This window comes from Diadema setosum, chromosome 20 (genome assembly GCF_964275005.1).
Source record: "Diadema setosum chromosome 20, eeDiaSeto1, whole genome shotgun sequence".
Taxonomy (NCBI): Eukaryota; Metazoa; Echinodermata; class Echinoidea; order Diadematoida; family Diadematidae; genus Diadema; species Diadema setosum.
Genome location: NC_092704.1, coordinates 11,253,023 through 11,269,189, shown reverse-complemented (window position 1 = coordinate 11,269,189; position 16,167 = coordinate 11,253,023). Strand labels below are relative to the sequence as shown.

At 37.5% G+C, this 16,167-nt stretch overlaps 1 protein-coding gene across 1 annotated transcript in view; it reads right to left on the bottom strand.

Annotated features, from left to right (window-relative positions):
- LOC140243822 (uncharacterized) overlaps nucleotides 1–16,167 on the bottom strand; it is a 109,923-nt gene that overhangs the window by 33,873 nt on the left and 59,883 nt on the right. The window contains exon 3 of the mRNA XM_072323490.1: nucleotides 812–971. Within this exon, the coding sequence (XP_072179591.1) occupies nucleotides 812–971 (160 nt within the window). The remainder of the gene's footprint in view (nucleotides 1–811; nucleotides 972–16,167) is intronic.

The window sequence follows — 16,167 nt, the reverse complement described above, 5'->3', positions numbered from 1 at the left end:
CAATTTAGATTATTCAGTATCCACAGCATACAACAGACAAAATTGCCACTGACGTCATCAAATTGATAAACTTACATTGAAGTGTTGACTAACCTCACTTATCCATAACACACTGAAGTGCCCTGCTCCTCTGTTTTGAACATGCTATCTCTACTGTATAACAGCACTGCTCAACATTAGCAGTGGCCTGGGGCCATCTAAAATAAATGATGGGCCATCACTTTTTGAGGAAAGATATATGTGTTGGTAGCCTGACTGGGCTACTAAATTTCATTGTCGGGCCACCAAAAGAAAAAAAGTTAGTGTTGACCCCTGACTATAACATCGGGGGGGGGGGGGGGGGGAGAAAACTGCTGTACTTGGACAATTCAAGTATAAGCCCCTCTTGCAGTCTAGCACTATGCTTTGTTCTTGAAAAGAGAAATGCCTCCAATCTCTTTTGATATATTTGTGAATTGGCTTAACAGGGCCTGGTACAATCTTGTTGTCTTGAGGCATTTCTAACTTTTCCTCAATGAGGGCAATTTGTCAATCAGTTGCAATGAAAACATCTTGACGGAAGAATTTCATGAATTTGAATAATTACGCAGTACCCGCTGCATGCTATAAGGATTAGAACCAACACTTGCTGTCGGGCGAAAGCTCGGTGGTCTAGCGGAGATGACGCCTGTCCGGTGATCAGGAGGTCGTAGGTTCGAATCCTGCTCCAGTATGTTTGCCCATGATATTTTACCATGGCTACTACTAAACACACTGATTAATTCAGTGCTTCATTTTGTCAATCAGTTGCAAAAAAAAAGATGTTCCTTACCTGCTTGGTATCCCGCCTTAGCCCCTGTAACCGACGATGACGACGACAGCGCTGTACTGCTTTGAGTGCGAAGGGCGCCACTGTTGGCCGCGGCACTCTGCATGGCCAGGAGGAGTTGGTCGGTGGCGCTTTGTGGCTTGGCTGCTATGCTTCCTGCAAGCTGGAGAGGGCGACAGACAGAAACCGACCGACATGAAAAAGTTATATCATTTCCTCGGTTTTTTTTTTCCCAATCCATCTTGCCTTGCATTCATTACCCTAATAATCTGGCACACGACCAGACGAACTAAATCCTTGAAAATCTCCACCACAATTCTGTGACACAGAACCCTATATTCCATCAATGATAATATGCACTTAAACTCCATTAAATATCACCAAGTGCACTGGTCCTTAAAAGAGTCTGCCTTGGTTTGACAGGAAACTCAAAAACCTGTTTCACCAGTATTACTGTAAAGCCAGAAATGATTGGGTGCATGACACTTTTCGTTGGTGAAAAGCCACAATTAATGAAAGTATAAAGTACACTCGGAAGTGTTTTGTCTACACTGAACGCATGTGGTGATATGAGAATCAATAGATCTGTGAAAATTTTATGCAGTGAATGTTACTGGTATTACAGTGCTTGTGAATGAATGTCTCCATTTTCTGCATGAAGTACAGAACTAACAGTAACATACTGGTTTCTTTAATACATGGCATGTATTATATGAAAATGTCATATACATGATACATAGACGGGGCTCCACACTAACTTTTATTTTTGGTGGCCCAAAGGCAAACATCCGTCCTTTTTTGGTGGCCCGATCAGGCCACCAAAGTCTTCATTTCTGAAATTTTGGTGGCCCGATGTGCGTTTTTGGTGGCCCCGGGCCACCGGGCCACCGTTAGTGTCGAGCCCTGAATAGAGATATAGCTATGTGCTGTCCCTTTGATATCAAAGTTGACACTAGACTAAATTTGACAAGACCTGGGCCCTGTTATAATTGATTACGTAGTTGACAGTCTATGGCAGTCTGTGTGGTACGGAAATTTATAACTGATTAAATCTTTTGATAAAACAGGGCCCTGAAGTTCTTCTCACATAAGTAAACTCTTCAGCTACGGATTTTGACTGCCGAGTTGCTGAGAAGAACGCATATGGGCAATTCCACGGTAACTCGCGTTACAAATAATGGGTACATTTATGGGATAATGTGCCAACATCTTTGTAATTGGAAGGATCCACAAGTTACTTTTTTCATCATTGGTTAAGTAGACATACACCAACTAAATGAATCCAAAAAGAAAAATAAAGGACAAACATGTTGGGATTCTTGAATCATTTAATTTTGGTAACTCGCGTTACACAAAAAGGACATGGTCAATTCTATAAAGGCCTCTTTTTGGAAACTCTCCTCATACTAGACAATCCTGATAAAAGTTTTCCTACCTTGAATTGATAGTGGGTTAGGACTCATGAATTAACACTATCAAAGTTGAGCAACAATGACCTGGTAAAATGTAGGGAGCCTTTATATCGGTAACTCGCGTTACGGTAACTCGCGTTACATTATGTCCACTAACACAGGGTGACACAAATTGATGACATACAACTGTTCTGATGGCACTGAATCTTGTGTTGAATATTTTGAGAGATGCTTAGTACATAGTAAAATGAATAAATGTTAAACAAATATTTTACTAATCAACCCAATTGATAGAGAAGAATGTGTTTAAGACTAAAAAGAGCTTCACTCCTCAAAGAGACCCTGAATATGTTTCAATATATACCCAGATGATTTAGGTATATAAGTACATAATTTTTCAGAGTGTAAAAATGAAAGATGTTGAAATTCTTTTAAAAACAAAACATAAAAGTATCAAACCCTATTGACAAGTTTACAAAAAAGCCTACAATCTTTCAAAATTAAAATCCTGTCTTTTTGAAAACTCTAATTTCTTTGCAACTGATTGACAAATAGACCAGTTCGTAATTCCACTTTGCGCATGAGCAGAAAAAGTTCATTTGTACCAACAGGCATTTTGGTTTGTAAATTCACTGATATAATCATCTGTGATGCGATGATTATTCATGTGATCCTTATCTAAATGATACTTGCCAGCACATCCACCTGACAGCAAGAATGGTATTTTGCAATATAACTTGAGGAAATAAGCTGTTACTGCATTCAGTACAAAACAATGAAATGGATGCTTGCTAAATTATAAACTGATGGGAGTATTCTGATCCCCTGATCCAAATGCAAGTTCATTCTTTTTTTGAACATGAATTCCATAAATTGTTATGTCGGGCAAGTTTTATGCATTATGCCGCTTTGAAAAAGAGTGAAGTGCCGAACCAAATGAGAGAAAAGAAAGGTCATTTGTACCAATGTGTACATGAGCTACAGTGTAATTACGAACTGGCTTATTACCCTACATTGTACATCAACTTGAATAAGCACTCAATTGATCAGTGTTTTAGTAGTAGCCATGATAAAAAAAAGTCATGGGCGTGCATACTCGAGCAGTATTCGAACTAAGACCTCCTGATCTCCGGACGGGCATCATCTCGGAACTAGACCACCGAACTTCCGCCCGACAAGAAGTGTTGGTTCTAATCCTTATATCATGCAGCGGGTACTGCATAATTATTCAAATTCATGAAATTCTTTCGTTGAGATGTAATTATTGCAACTAATTGACAAATTGCCCCACATCAACATAATAAAAACTGAATTGATCAGTGTTTTATTAGTAGCCATGATAAAAAATCATGGGCACACATACTTGAGCAGGCCGGATTCGAACCCACAACCTCCTGATCTCCGGACAGGCGTCATTTTCTCTAGACCACCGAATAAGTATTAGAACCAACACTTGCTGCTTTATAGCATTCTGTAATAAAAATTCTGTAATACTAATGCAGGAATTTCGGAAGATAAATTTTAGGTTAACCTTGTTCACTGCTGGATGTACATGTACACATGCAGTGAAAGCCTGGATAGACTCCTCAATGTGGCATGTGATCAGTGGCCTTGATGCTAGTATTATACAATCACAGTTTATTAGGCTACTCTCCTTTGTTTCAGTCCAGCATAGTGTGTATAACACTGGATTTGATTGTTTTCACCATGATATAGCTCAATTAAGTGTTAAAATTTGCTTACGTTGGTGGAAACTTGTGTTTATAGTCGGTAACTCGCGTTACATACCGGTAACTCGCGTTACATGGTAACTCGCGTTACACTTTTCATTGACATTTTTTAATGTGATGACAGTGTTTATTCAAGTCAACATCCTGTGTACAGTCTCAGGGTGTGATGAATTTAGAAAATTATGATTCCCAACAAATTACCTCCACTGCTTCCTTCAGAATGAAAAATATTTCTTGTTTCGGTAACTCGCGTTACATGGCTCAAGGGCTGAACTTTCAGGTGGTGATAAAAATTTTTTGAAGGTGGCATAGAAATTTTCTCATGGGAGACTGAAGTAGAACCAATTTGCTTCTTTAAAATGAATTAACTGAAGTGCTAGCAGAATTTTTCTTTAAAAAAAATGTATATCAAGTTAAGCATGCATTTTAGCAATTTGGACGACTGAAAAATTGTCTTGAACATTTGTAGCTGTTTCTCGGGAAATATTTGACCGATTGATATAATTCTTTGAGTTTCTTCAACTTCAATATATGGGTAATACATAATGAGTAATTCTTTTGCAATATCATAAACTTGAAATTTTAGTGCCATGTCCACATTCCCATGGAATTGCCCATATGCTCTTCAAACTTTGGCCAGCCAGTGTAATCCTGTTTTCTTATTGACAAAATAAGCATGAACCATGTATGTATAAGCCATTTTCCCCCTCTTGATCAAAACAAAGCAAAAGAAGAAAACAAAACAAAGCGACAAATCACGTAGGCCTAATACTAAATGGTGATATGAAAATGGAAAGCACTGACACACACAAAAACAAATAGGAACAGATGAGTGAAGATATTGATACACTGAACTGGAATTTTGTAACTTGTCCTTCCAGATGTTAATAGGGGGGGGGGGGGAACTCTTCAGGTGACCCACTTGCATTTCAGAATCCATTATTAAGATATACGATATGTGCATTTAGAGATTAGTTACGAATCTTGATAGTACAGGCTCAGCTTGTACACTAGAGCTCTCTTGTTGATCAATTCTGCGAAATGGAAAATGGGACAAAATATATCCTCCTGCCTGTATTATGGCACAGCTTGGACATTCCACAACAAATTCCAGCTGATCTTCCTGGCTGGCTATAAAGAACACATCCTTCCAGAGCTGGCCCTGTAGAAAAGACCCTACCATCCCCTCCCCCTTCTGCTGCTATAGCAGTTGAAGGTCTTTGTAGTGGCAGACACTCCTGTCTCATCAATGTATGATTTACAACCTTTTCCACTTCCAGTAAGTTTTGACTATGAATGACATTTCACAATAGGCACTATCACTGATAAATATGTATATTCAAGCATCAACATTGAATTGTTGGAGCTGCAATATAATTTTGCCACAATCTGATTTTTCTTTAAAAGACTCATATATTTGTGTCGTTGGAAACTTTGCCATAATAGTTGACCTCATTTACATTTGTTTCTGTCCTTAGAGGTAAAACAAATGAACAACTGTAGGTTTGGCTTATGATGGAAGATGGAATGAAGGGGAGATGAATGAAAACCAGTCTGTCTTTAACCCATTGATGAAGACTAGTCCCATGTATACTTGGGCAGGGGGGTGTTTCATAAAGCTGTTCTTAAAGTTACGAACGACTTAAGAACGATTGGTGATCAGTTCTTCTGCTGAATTATTGAAATTTTGATAAGTATAGCACATCAGAACTGATTACCAGTCATTCTTGAATCATTCGTAACTTTAAAGGGATGGTACAGTATTGGTGAAGATGAGAATTGGGCTTTTAACTTTTTGCAAGATACCAAGAAAACACTTACATGTACGACACAGTACAGAACATACCATTCTAAGAGGAATTAAAAGTTTATTTGATGAAAATCGGGTTTGGTATGACTGAAACATCCAAAAACAAAGTAAAACAAAGTGATCGTAAAAAAGTGTGCATCCCACACTTTATTAGAATCGCTCTGTTTTGGATATCTCAGCCATTTCAAAACCAAATTCATCAAATAAACGTTAAATTTCTCATGGAATTACATGCTCTTTCACATTTCATAAGAGGCTTCTCATTATCTCACCAAAAAATGTTAGAAACCTGAAATTAGGTCTCAACCAAAACTATACGATCCCTTTTAAGAGCAGCTTTATGAAACACCCCCCTGGTGTCCATGGAAATGCGTGTTGTAGCAAAATCAGCCCGTCCACAATGGGTTAAGCTCTGAGGCAGTGCCAAAAGATGAGAATCTTGGTAGGTGGAGAATGGGGGGAGGGGGGGGGGGGCTTATGGAGTAAATAGTACATCTCCTCAGCGTGATGGATTAGGATATGGATAAAGAGAAGCCCACAGAGAGAAAATGATGAAAGGACACGCCCAGGCCGAGAGGCGTAGCGAGGCTGAGATGAATCGCAACAAAGAAAATCAAAACATCAGCTTCTGACGATTGATTGAACGGCAAGCAAACATGTCAATTGAATGGCTACAAGAACCACTGACTGCAACTGAATACAATGGAGAGAAAAGAAGAAGAAGAAGAAGAAGAAGAAGAAGAAGAAGAAAAAAAAAGAAGAAGAAGAAGAAGAAGAAAAAGAAGAAAAGAAGGAGAAGGGGAAAAAAAGGTCAAAAGAGTCCTACAATTCCATACAAGTGGGTGACACATACAAAATTCAACTAAATTGGGAAAGGTGAAAAAAATAACCAAACAGCAGGGTCTTTGTGTTTAGACACAAATTCAATGGTGAGGTGACCCTTTGTTTTATGTTGTTAAGGGAAGTTTCCCCAAATATATCATAAAAATATATCATATATGCATTCATGTGTGTGTGTGTGTGTGTGTGTGTGTGTGTGTGTGTGTATGTGTGTGGATTGAATGAATGCAGCAATATCCATAGAACGCTTCAGTGAAAGTTTAAGGAAAATCGGACAATCCCTGCGAAAGTTATGAAATTTCAAAGTTTTGGTGTTGCCATTATCCAGTATCTACAAACTTGATGTGGAACCACTGATGCAAAATGCACAACTAACACACCTCATTTCGTATGAATGTGGAGAATCGGTGTCAAGAAAATCTGGCTTCACTGTCCCATGTGTATCTGGGATTTCCTGTATAAGTACGGGAAGTTTGTGACTTCTAGTTTTTGTGATGGCTGTAAACTGGGACAACGAAGGCTCTGCTGAATACCATTTGGCAGTCCGTGCCAGGTACACGTATCTCGGTCTTTCTGCATCTCGAGGTCATTATCATCCACTGGGTCTTTTCCTCCCGCAACTGGGTTAGGGTGACAGGAAAATCTGGGTGAAACTATTACGTATGCAGATCGTTTTTGGCTACCATGGACATCATGAGATGGGGAGCTTCCTCCTGTAAACAAATCCTTATCAAACACAAGCGCATTAATAATCCACGTTTGTTTTTTAATGTTTTTCTTGACCCATAACTTGAGCCGGGGGTATTATATTCAGAGCTCAGTGAAACTGCACAAGTTATGTTGTATTTATAAGAAAGTATTAGCAACAGACCCCTCTCCTGTATGAATCTAAAATATCCACACATTGTAAACAGATTAGGCTCTTGTAGCAAAAAGGTTGAAACAGCTGGAAGCAAAGACTATAGAGTTGTATATTTGCATGCAAATTTGCTTGATGATTAACAGCCAATAGGAGACGTGCTTACAATCAGACAGTCATTTTAAAACAATAAATTCTCAAACCTCAATTTGAAACAGTGATCTGAAATACATCATCACCTACACCAAAAATTCAATTTTTTAGATCACCACTCAGATTCTGGTGTCCTACTTTTAAAAGATCACAAAATGCAAACTAACAGGATGTGCAATAATAAGGTTTCCAACCTATATGCTTCTTTATCTTGGTTGAATCTCTTGTCATATGTATAGTCTCTTATTATCATTTGTCTATTTATTCTTGGAATGGGGCAACAGCACCTAGAGTTAGTCTATTATTTGTTAAAAACTGCAAATTAGAAAAACTGGATTTGTAAGGTATCTTCAGTTTTAATACTGTGTTATTCATTATGATTGGATGTTACACTATCACAATGTCATTGCTTTTCTGGATAACCTGGCATGTTGATACTAATATAGCACATATTCCACAAGCCGTCCTCAAGAACTGTTGTTGGTCTTTCTTGTCGTGTATTAATTGATGTTTTATTCATACAAGAACAGTCAGCCTTTAAATACATCTATAGACATTTTCTTTCGCTAAATAATCCATTGAAATGAAGTATATAGCTCCAGAAATATATTATGTGTGCCATGTTATATCCAGAGGCAAAGTTTCTTTTTTGGTACCAAAACGTGCGGCAGCTCTGCCCTTGCCCACCTTCCTACACGACGTGCAAAGAATGTCAGTACAGCACACGTTTTACACGCTTGTAAATATGCATGGTGCGGAGGAGGGTACTAGCATTCAATTTCTAGCGGTGACGGGTATTAATCGATCTTTTAAAAGAGTTAAAAGTGGGGCAAAAGCCTTACATCCAATGCTATTAACTATATTCAATGGAAAAACTATAAGATCTAGTTAACTGTATTTTTCATAGTCCAGTCAAAAATGGGACAAAAGACTTTGCACCCAATGCTATTACTTTTATATAATTCAACAAATCCACAACAAGTGAGGCTTACATGTACGCAACGATCCCCCGGCAGATCTCTTTTTGTTTTGTTTTGTACTTTTTTGTGCATTTTTCCAGCTGCCTCTCAGCATGCATTGCATTTCCATGACAAATCATTGATACAATATCCCTAATCCCCCAGTCTGGAATCAGTGTAATCCACCATAAACAGTATTCAATGACCCTGTGGTCTAAAGTAGGGCTTCCACCAGGTATTGGAAGGATGAGAACATTTAGAAGATTTTTCATTTTGCTTTTGTCCTTCTTCCAGACCAACAACAACTGAAGCTTGCAATCAAAATATTACAAAGAAGAAAGGGAAAAACAAAATTAGAATAAAAGTGCTCTTTTCAGAACAATTATTCTGAGAGGGGAAAAAAAACAAGGAGAAAACTCTATGTACAAGTGTCTTATGGCATAATCAGTCACCTCTTAAAATCCAGGATCTGTTCCTGTTCAGTTGCTGTAAGATTATTCTTATTCTATAAAAAAAATAGAAAAGCACTCTGAGAGTGCAGACCTCTGCCAAGCAGCTACTTTCCACCAATGATCTTGCTCTTCCAAAAGAGATTTTTCTCCTCTCCACCACCACCTCTTCTCCACCAACCAATATATAGAAGCTTTTGTTACGTCATAAACCCTCAGCTGCGCGGTGCGCATCGCCCTAGCAGAAACTAGAACATGCACTTTAGTGCGCGTTTGAAAACCTCAAAAATGCGCAGCTTGAACTCGCAAGTTCATTGATCCTACTTGTCAAAATATAAAAAATCATTCATAAATTCCCCCAATTCTCAGATCAGAACCAAAATTTAATCATTTGTTACCTGTGTCATTTTCAACCTTTCCTGTAAGATTCATCCAAATCCGTTAACTACTTTTTGAGTTATTTTGCACACATACAAACAAACAAACAAATAAACAAACCAACGGCAATAAAAACATAACCTCCTCCCTTGGCGGAGGTAAAAAAAAAAAACCGAAGACTGGCCTCATAATAGTCCAAAGCCATACAACCTTCAAGGAGAACAATATTAATATTATACAATGCATGAGAATCAAGGGAATATAGAAATAGAAAAAGATATCAGCAAGGTTTGAGGAAAAGTGGAAAATCTGTTCAAATGTTACATAATGAATTTTTAAAGTTTTGGTACAGTCATCACTGGATGAGAAGACTACAACACTTTGTGATGTCAGGTATGGACAATGATACTTTGCAGAAAGAAAATATAAAGAAAATTCGGCAGTTAAATATTCATTTTACTAGCATAATGAAATAGCACTTGGTATGTCTATGATAAGTCAAGGGAATTTGTATATTTCAGTAAAAAAAATGACATTTTGTCAAAAAGTATTGATAATAGTGTAAGTTTTCAATGGATTGCCCGATTGTCCTCAAATATCACTGATGTGTTTTATGAATATTGCTGCATCCCCTCAATAATCTTAAGTTTGGTTCAATTCCCCCTTTATAACCCATGATTGCTTTACACTTCATGCATTGTGTACTCGTGGAAAGATCTCCTCCACTCTTCCGCTATTCTTATTCAAATCTTTTTTCTCCATTCTCCACTTGGCCACAGTAGGATACGGTAATAGCTACAAAGGGCATGTCTGCACCACAGAGATATATAAAGTGCCATTCCACACCATGCTCAATTGGCTTTAAATAATAAATAAGAGCAAGATCAGACAGGCAGAACATCATCAAAATGACTCTGAACTTGATCTGAGCTGAAACAAGAGCGAACTTGAATACTTAACAAGAAAGAAATCTGGCATAGTACTTTCATAGTACTGAAACTATTACACCAACACACACACAAACACACAAACACATGCACACACACACACACACACACACACAAAATGAAGCTTCATGTTTCGTCACTTAAAACATCAGTTTTTAGAGGGACATCGGCTATTTCAAGGAATTGAGGCTTTCCAATTGTACCCTACGCACTGGACTGGGCAATAGAACAAAACCTCTAGATGGTTATAGTCAAAACTGGTTTTAGCAGGATTGTATTGCTAATTGACACTCATTGAATTAAAGAGGCATTTCGGACGATTTTCATAATTTCACATCATGTAGTACATAAATCGACAGCTCCATGTAGATTTGTGGAATTTATTGTGGTCCTTGAGCAGAGAAACCAATAAAATGAAAATCTTAAACAAATTACACTGAACAGTGTTGATGACATCAGAGCCTCATCTATTTCAGAAATGTAGCAGTGTAATTCCATTACAATACCGCTTGTTCAACAACTTCACCTGTGAAAAATCTATGCATGCCTTCTTCTTTCGTTCTGCTTCCTTGAGCCCCAACTCATGCATTCTTATGGTGAGGCTGCTATGTCACCATCCAATAGTTCATTGCAATTTGTTATAGATTTTGAAAACATTCTCATTCCTCATCCCAATCACTAAAAATTCTGAAACTCTGCACTCAGTTTAACTAATTTATAGTTGTTCAAATGTAAAAGTCTGAAAATCATCCGGAGGTCCCCTTTAAGTCTCTGTGGTTTTCAACCGTGTGCATCGAACCTAGGAGAAAACTGTTATGTAACTACCAGAGGTATACTAGTCGCATTTCACACTGCTTCAGTTTTTGGCACATCTGTCAAATACATATTCGTGAGTAGAATTTGCACATAATAACTTTGATGATTATTTAATAGCATATAATTTTTGTTGCTTTGTTTGCTTCTGTTTGCTAATGCCATAATCAAAATATTTTAATATGCCACAGGAAAGAATACATTTAGGTATACATGTTACTAATGCCAAGGGAGAAATACATGTATTCGTACAATGAAAAAAACCAAAAACAAAACTGTCTACATTTATTGCCCTGGGAAATGGCCTGTCCCCACTGATATTTCTCATCTCTATCTAACTAGCAGTTTGACATTTCTTGTTTGAGAATACAACTGCTGTGAAATGGTGTGACAACATTGGTAATGGACGGCAGTAAAAATGCTCACTATTTCCAACCACTTTTTAATGGACTTTTGACCTTTTAAATCATGGATAGAATATTGTGGTAGCAGTACATTATATAGTGTCCCAGCCGGCCTGAGTGCCACTGTCTAGAAGTCATTGAGTAATTGGTCCCATCATGGCATGGACTATAGATCATATAGACTGGCTGGTTTGTCCCTTTAACACGCACCCAACTGCTTCACCTCAACACACACACGAGGCATTGGGTCGGTGGACGTTAGTTTTGCCCCGAAGATCACAATCTCCATTTGGAAAGGTTACGGCGCGTCGAGTTGGGGGGCCCCTCTGGAGGGCACAAGACGGTTTGCGAATCAATTCAGCAGAAAGGACGTTGTGGGAAAAGGAGTCTCAATTCTCAACACATACTGAATCTGACCACCATGTTCTAGGAGAGAGAAGAACTTCCTCAGCGTGATGTCGATTTGTACAACAGGCTGTACGACACAGGTTGTCAGAATGATAACGTAATCAGCTTCGACTACAGTTTGCTATAACAACAACAACAGAAAAGGATAAAAGTATGTCTTTTGAAATTATGAAAAAAAATCACACAATATCAATAACAGGACTATGATTTCCATTAACTACATGTACACTCCTAAAACCAACTGTTACTTTGCATGACCAAAGGCCATATTTGGAGACAACTGAAAATGGAGTACATGGTGATGACAGCCCTTCGTGATAAAAAGACATTAAACTGATAAAAACAATGTTCCAGAATTAATTCATACTTCCTTCATACTCTTGAGGTAACCATACTGAGGTTTCTGTATGGTTGACTTCATGGGTTTGTGGAGGAGGGGGAGGGGGAGGTGACTTCAAAAACTCTTTGCTTGCCAAATTCAGGCAAGCATTTTTTCTCATTGTTAAAAAGCACTTGACCGACTTTGATTTGTCACTTAATAATAATAATAATAATAATAATAATAATAATAATAATAATAATAATAATAACAATAAAAATAACATTAATAATAATAATAATAATAATAATAATAATAATAATAATAATAATAATAATAATAATAATAATAATAATAATAATAATAATAATAATATACTAACAATAACACTCCCAAAGCGCTTAATACTGACGTTTCTAAGCGCATTTGACCCTGGCAATCAGGCATACATGTGCTTAAATGTAGTACCTTGACACTTTGCATTGAATGGAGTACATTGTACATCCCTTTTTTTCTCTACCATTCCTCTCTCCTTTATCAATCATCTTCACAAATGAAATGCAAATAGACATGATATTGTTCTTCAGATCAACACTTCTGATAGACATGCTGGGCAATGAATCATACTATCACAAGAGTTCAGATATGATCAATGCACTCGTAGCCTGGTATGAAGCAGCAGAAAGAGAAATATGGTAAAAATAGAAACAGCAATAACATTAACAACACACAATGACAGTGATAATGACAATCACGACCGCCATAATGATTAATAAAATACCATGATGATAATACTGATGATAATGATAACCATAAAAAATGACCAAAACAACGGCAACAAAACTGATCTGAACTTGATCTCAGCTCCACTGCCCTATCAAACTAAAAGGTAACTTTGCAATTAAGGGTATTTCTACGATCAATGGTAACCATTACTTGTTTCTTGGCTTTGATTGGATTTGAAGTAGTGTTGCTAAGGCAGCTACAATGTACCACTGATTGCAGAGTTACCATTAATTCTCGGTATCGCCAATGTGCAAAAACCTTTTGCGCATGCTGCAGAGCCCTGCCACAGATACACTGTGAGATTCCTCAGGGGCATTGTTGCTTAAGGTTGGTTAGTGCATGTCTCAGTTCCCATGAGATTCAATGCAATTTTTGTCTGCTTTTCTTTCATTGCTGCTTTTTTCTTTGGTTAGAATTAAGCTTAAAAAGAGTTCTAACTTCAAAATTTTACTGATTTGTGGTCACGAGAGTCATAGTTTACTACTGAAAGGCTTCAATGCGCTGGTCACATGATGGAAAGCAACTGAATATTCAATAACAACAAAATGGGCTGGATAAAGTCAGAACGTGACCCGAGTGCATACACAGCTAAAACTGGTTGCAAATTTGTCCCTTGAGCTATCCCATATTATGCATCTAAAGCGATGCTCGCCAGAAGGCACCCACGTATTGGCGATACCAAGAATTGTAAAATTGCCATGGATACACATGAAGTTTTATGCAACGGGGCCATGATCTTGGACTACCAAGTGTTAATCGCCATCTACAAGTACTGGAAAAATTTGCCCATTTCTTGTACAGCACACTAGACAGTATCATTCAATATAATTTGCATTTTAAAAAAGTGTACTGCAGACGTGTGCTATTTCATTTTTAATGCATTATGTACATATAGACACAATATTAGGATTGTGAGATGCAGTCATGAATTGCCATGACACCCTGCAATTGGCAAAGCGTACAAACCAGTACATTGTCACTCAAACAGTCCACAAATCAACGTCTGCGTGGGCCAACCGGTGTTATGATTGAAGTTGGAATTGGATTGGAAAGTGATGCTTGTGTTACAGCAAAATTGATGGCACAAATAAACACATAAAGAAAAAAATATCAACACATTATATACCCACTGTACATGTACACTGCGTAAGAAATTAGATTGAAAAAATATATTCGTGAAGTAAAAGAGGTTACTTTCCCCGCCATATATCGCCATCTACAGTATCAGCATGACAAGAAGACGAATCATATAATTCCTGCTTTAGTTCACTCTGAAAAAAATAACCTACTCCCTCAAAAAAAGAAAGAGAGAAACTTAACAAGTGACACTTTGAATCATCATTTCAGGTAATCTTGAAATCAGACTAGAAAAGGGCAGAAAAAATGTTAGTAATAAATATGAGCAGAATGTCTTTATGTCGTATTTAAAAGCAAGTGTCACATTATTGATAAAATACTGAACAAGAGAAAAAAGAGGGGCAGTGGAGTCATCTTAAAACAAATCTCATAAGTAACTGGCTTAGAATCACATCAAGGGCCTGTTTTATGAAGAGTTATAATTGATTACATTGTACACGTATATAGTTGATTTCTATCATAAGTCTATGGCAGTCTGTGTGGTAAGGGAATTTACAATCGATTATATCTTTTGACAAAACGGGGCCCAAGTAGCACAACTGGGGCTATGGAAGACTTTCATTTCATTTCAATTCGTTTTTTTTTTTTTTTCTTTGTCACTCATCAAAAATTCCAGAGGCTAAAAGTGGGAGCTTACACAGAATTGACATAGAAATAAAATAAAAAAGTTAAATTCATAAAAACATAGCAAAATTGTAAAGCATATACACCGTTAAACAAATGAGAATTGAGGATGAGAAACATAGTAAAGGTAAGATAAGTGTGTTTATAGAGAGAGAAAGAGAAAGGGAGAGGGGTAAAGAAAGTTGCTGCAATCAAAACAGAGAGAAAACATAAGGGCAATAAGAAATTGTATACTGAGTATACATGATATGCATAAAACTATTTTCAAAATACAGAGATGTTCTACTGTAAACACAGACATTTTAGTGGTACACTAATTTTTGCATATATATATATTTCACGCTACTTCTGGCTAGTGCGAATTCCAAAGCATGTGAAAATATCTTTACGATTTTCTCTGCACATTGTGAATGGGTTGACAATTGTGCAGAGCAAATTCAATAACCCATGAATATATGTTTTTTGAGCTGCTCAGCGCAAAAAAAAAATAATCACGCAGATCAACGTTTACAGTACGTTACATTGATTGTGTTGAGTTTAATATGTATCATTACAGCTACATGTGTACCTGGCAACAGAGTGCGCAAAAAAAATGCTGCCTTTTCGTGAGGTCATTTTTAGAAATTTTAACTTTCTATTTTCTTTTAGATGAAAATAGTGGTGTAATACAATTTTAAGAGTACACAATCATTTCAAATTCACAGCAAAACAAAATTCTTGCCTGGCAAAATCTATAAAGATCTAGAAATGCTGTGACATGTTCACAATGAATTTCTTGAATGACATTCAACAGTTATATAATAGGCTCTAATAACACAAGCTTGACCAACAATCATTCAAAAACTGATGACACACACACACACAGATTAAAACAAAAAAGAAGTCAAGGTGATTCTCCTTATATAGATATGTGCCATACTCATCTCACTTTTTGCTGAGAATTCCCAGAAACATCTCATAAAAGTCTCTAGTATCTCTCCTTGATTTATTCCGGCCAAGTGGAAACCTGCGGGCAATCCCATCTTGGGGCTGCAACTCGTCACGCCACTGAGACATTTTTCCCCCCTTGATCAAGGGCAGGTCTGTCTAATGGACTCTCCCCCATGAATTTGTTATTGATGTTGTGTTTGTCTGCTCCATGCATGCTTTTAAAAGGGCAAGACAATGGCTGTGAGTCTTCAAGTGTGCGCTGCACTGGTTGCATGCCGCACATATTGATGTACGTGTATGTGTGCAAGGTCACGCCCGAAGGGGAACATTTTACTGTCCCGGGCGGGGGTCAAAGGGCTGGGCAGGGCAGAGGTGGACATTGTTTCACCGGAATACCGAGG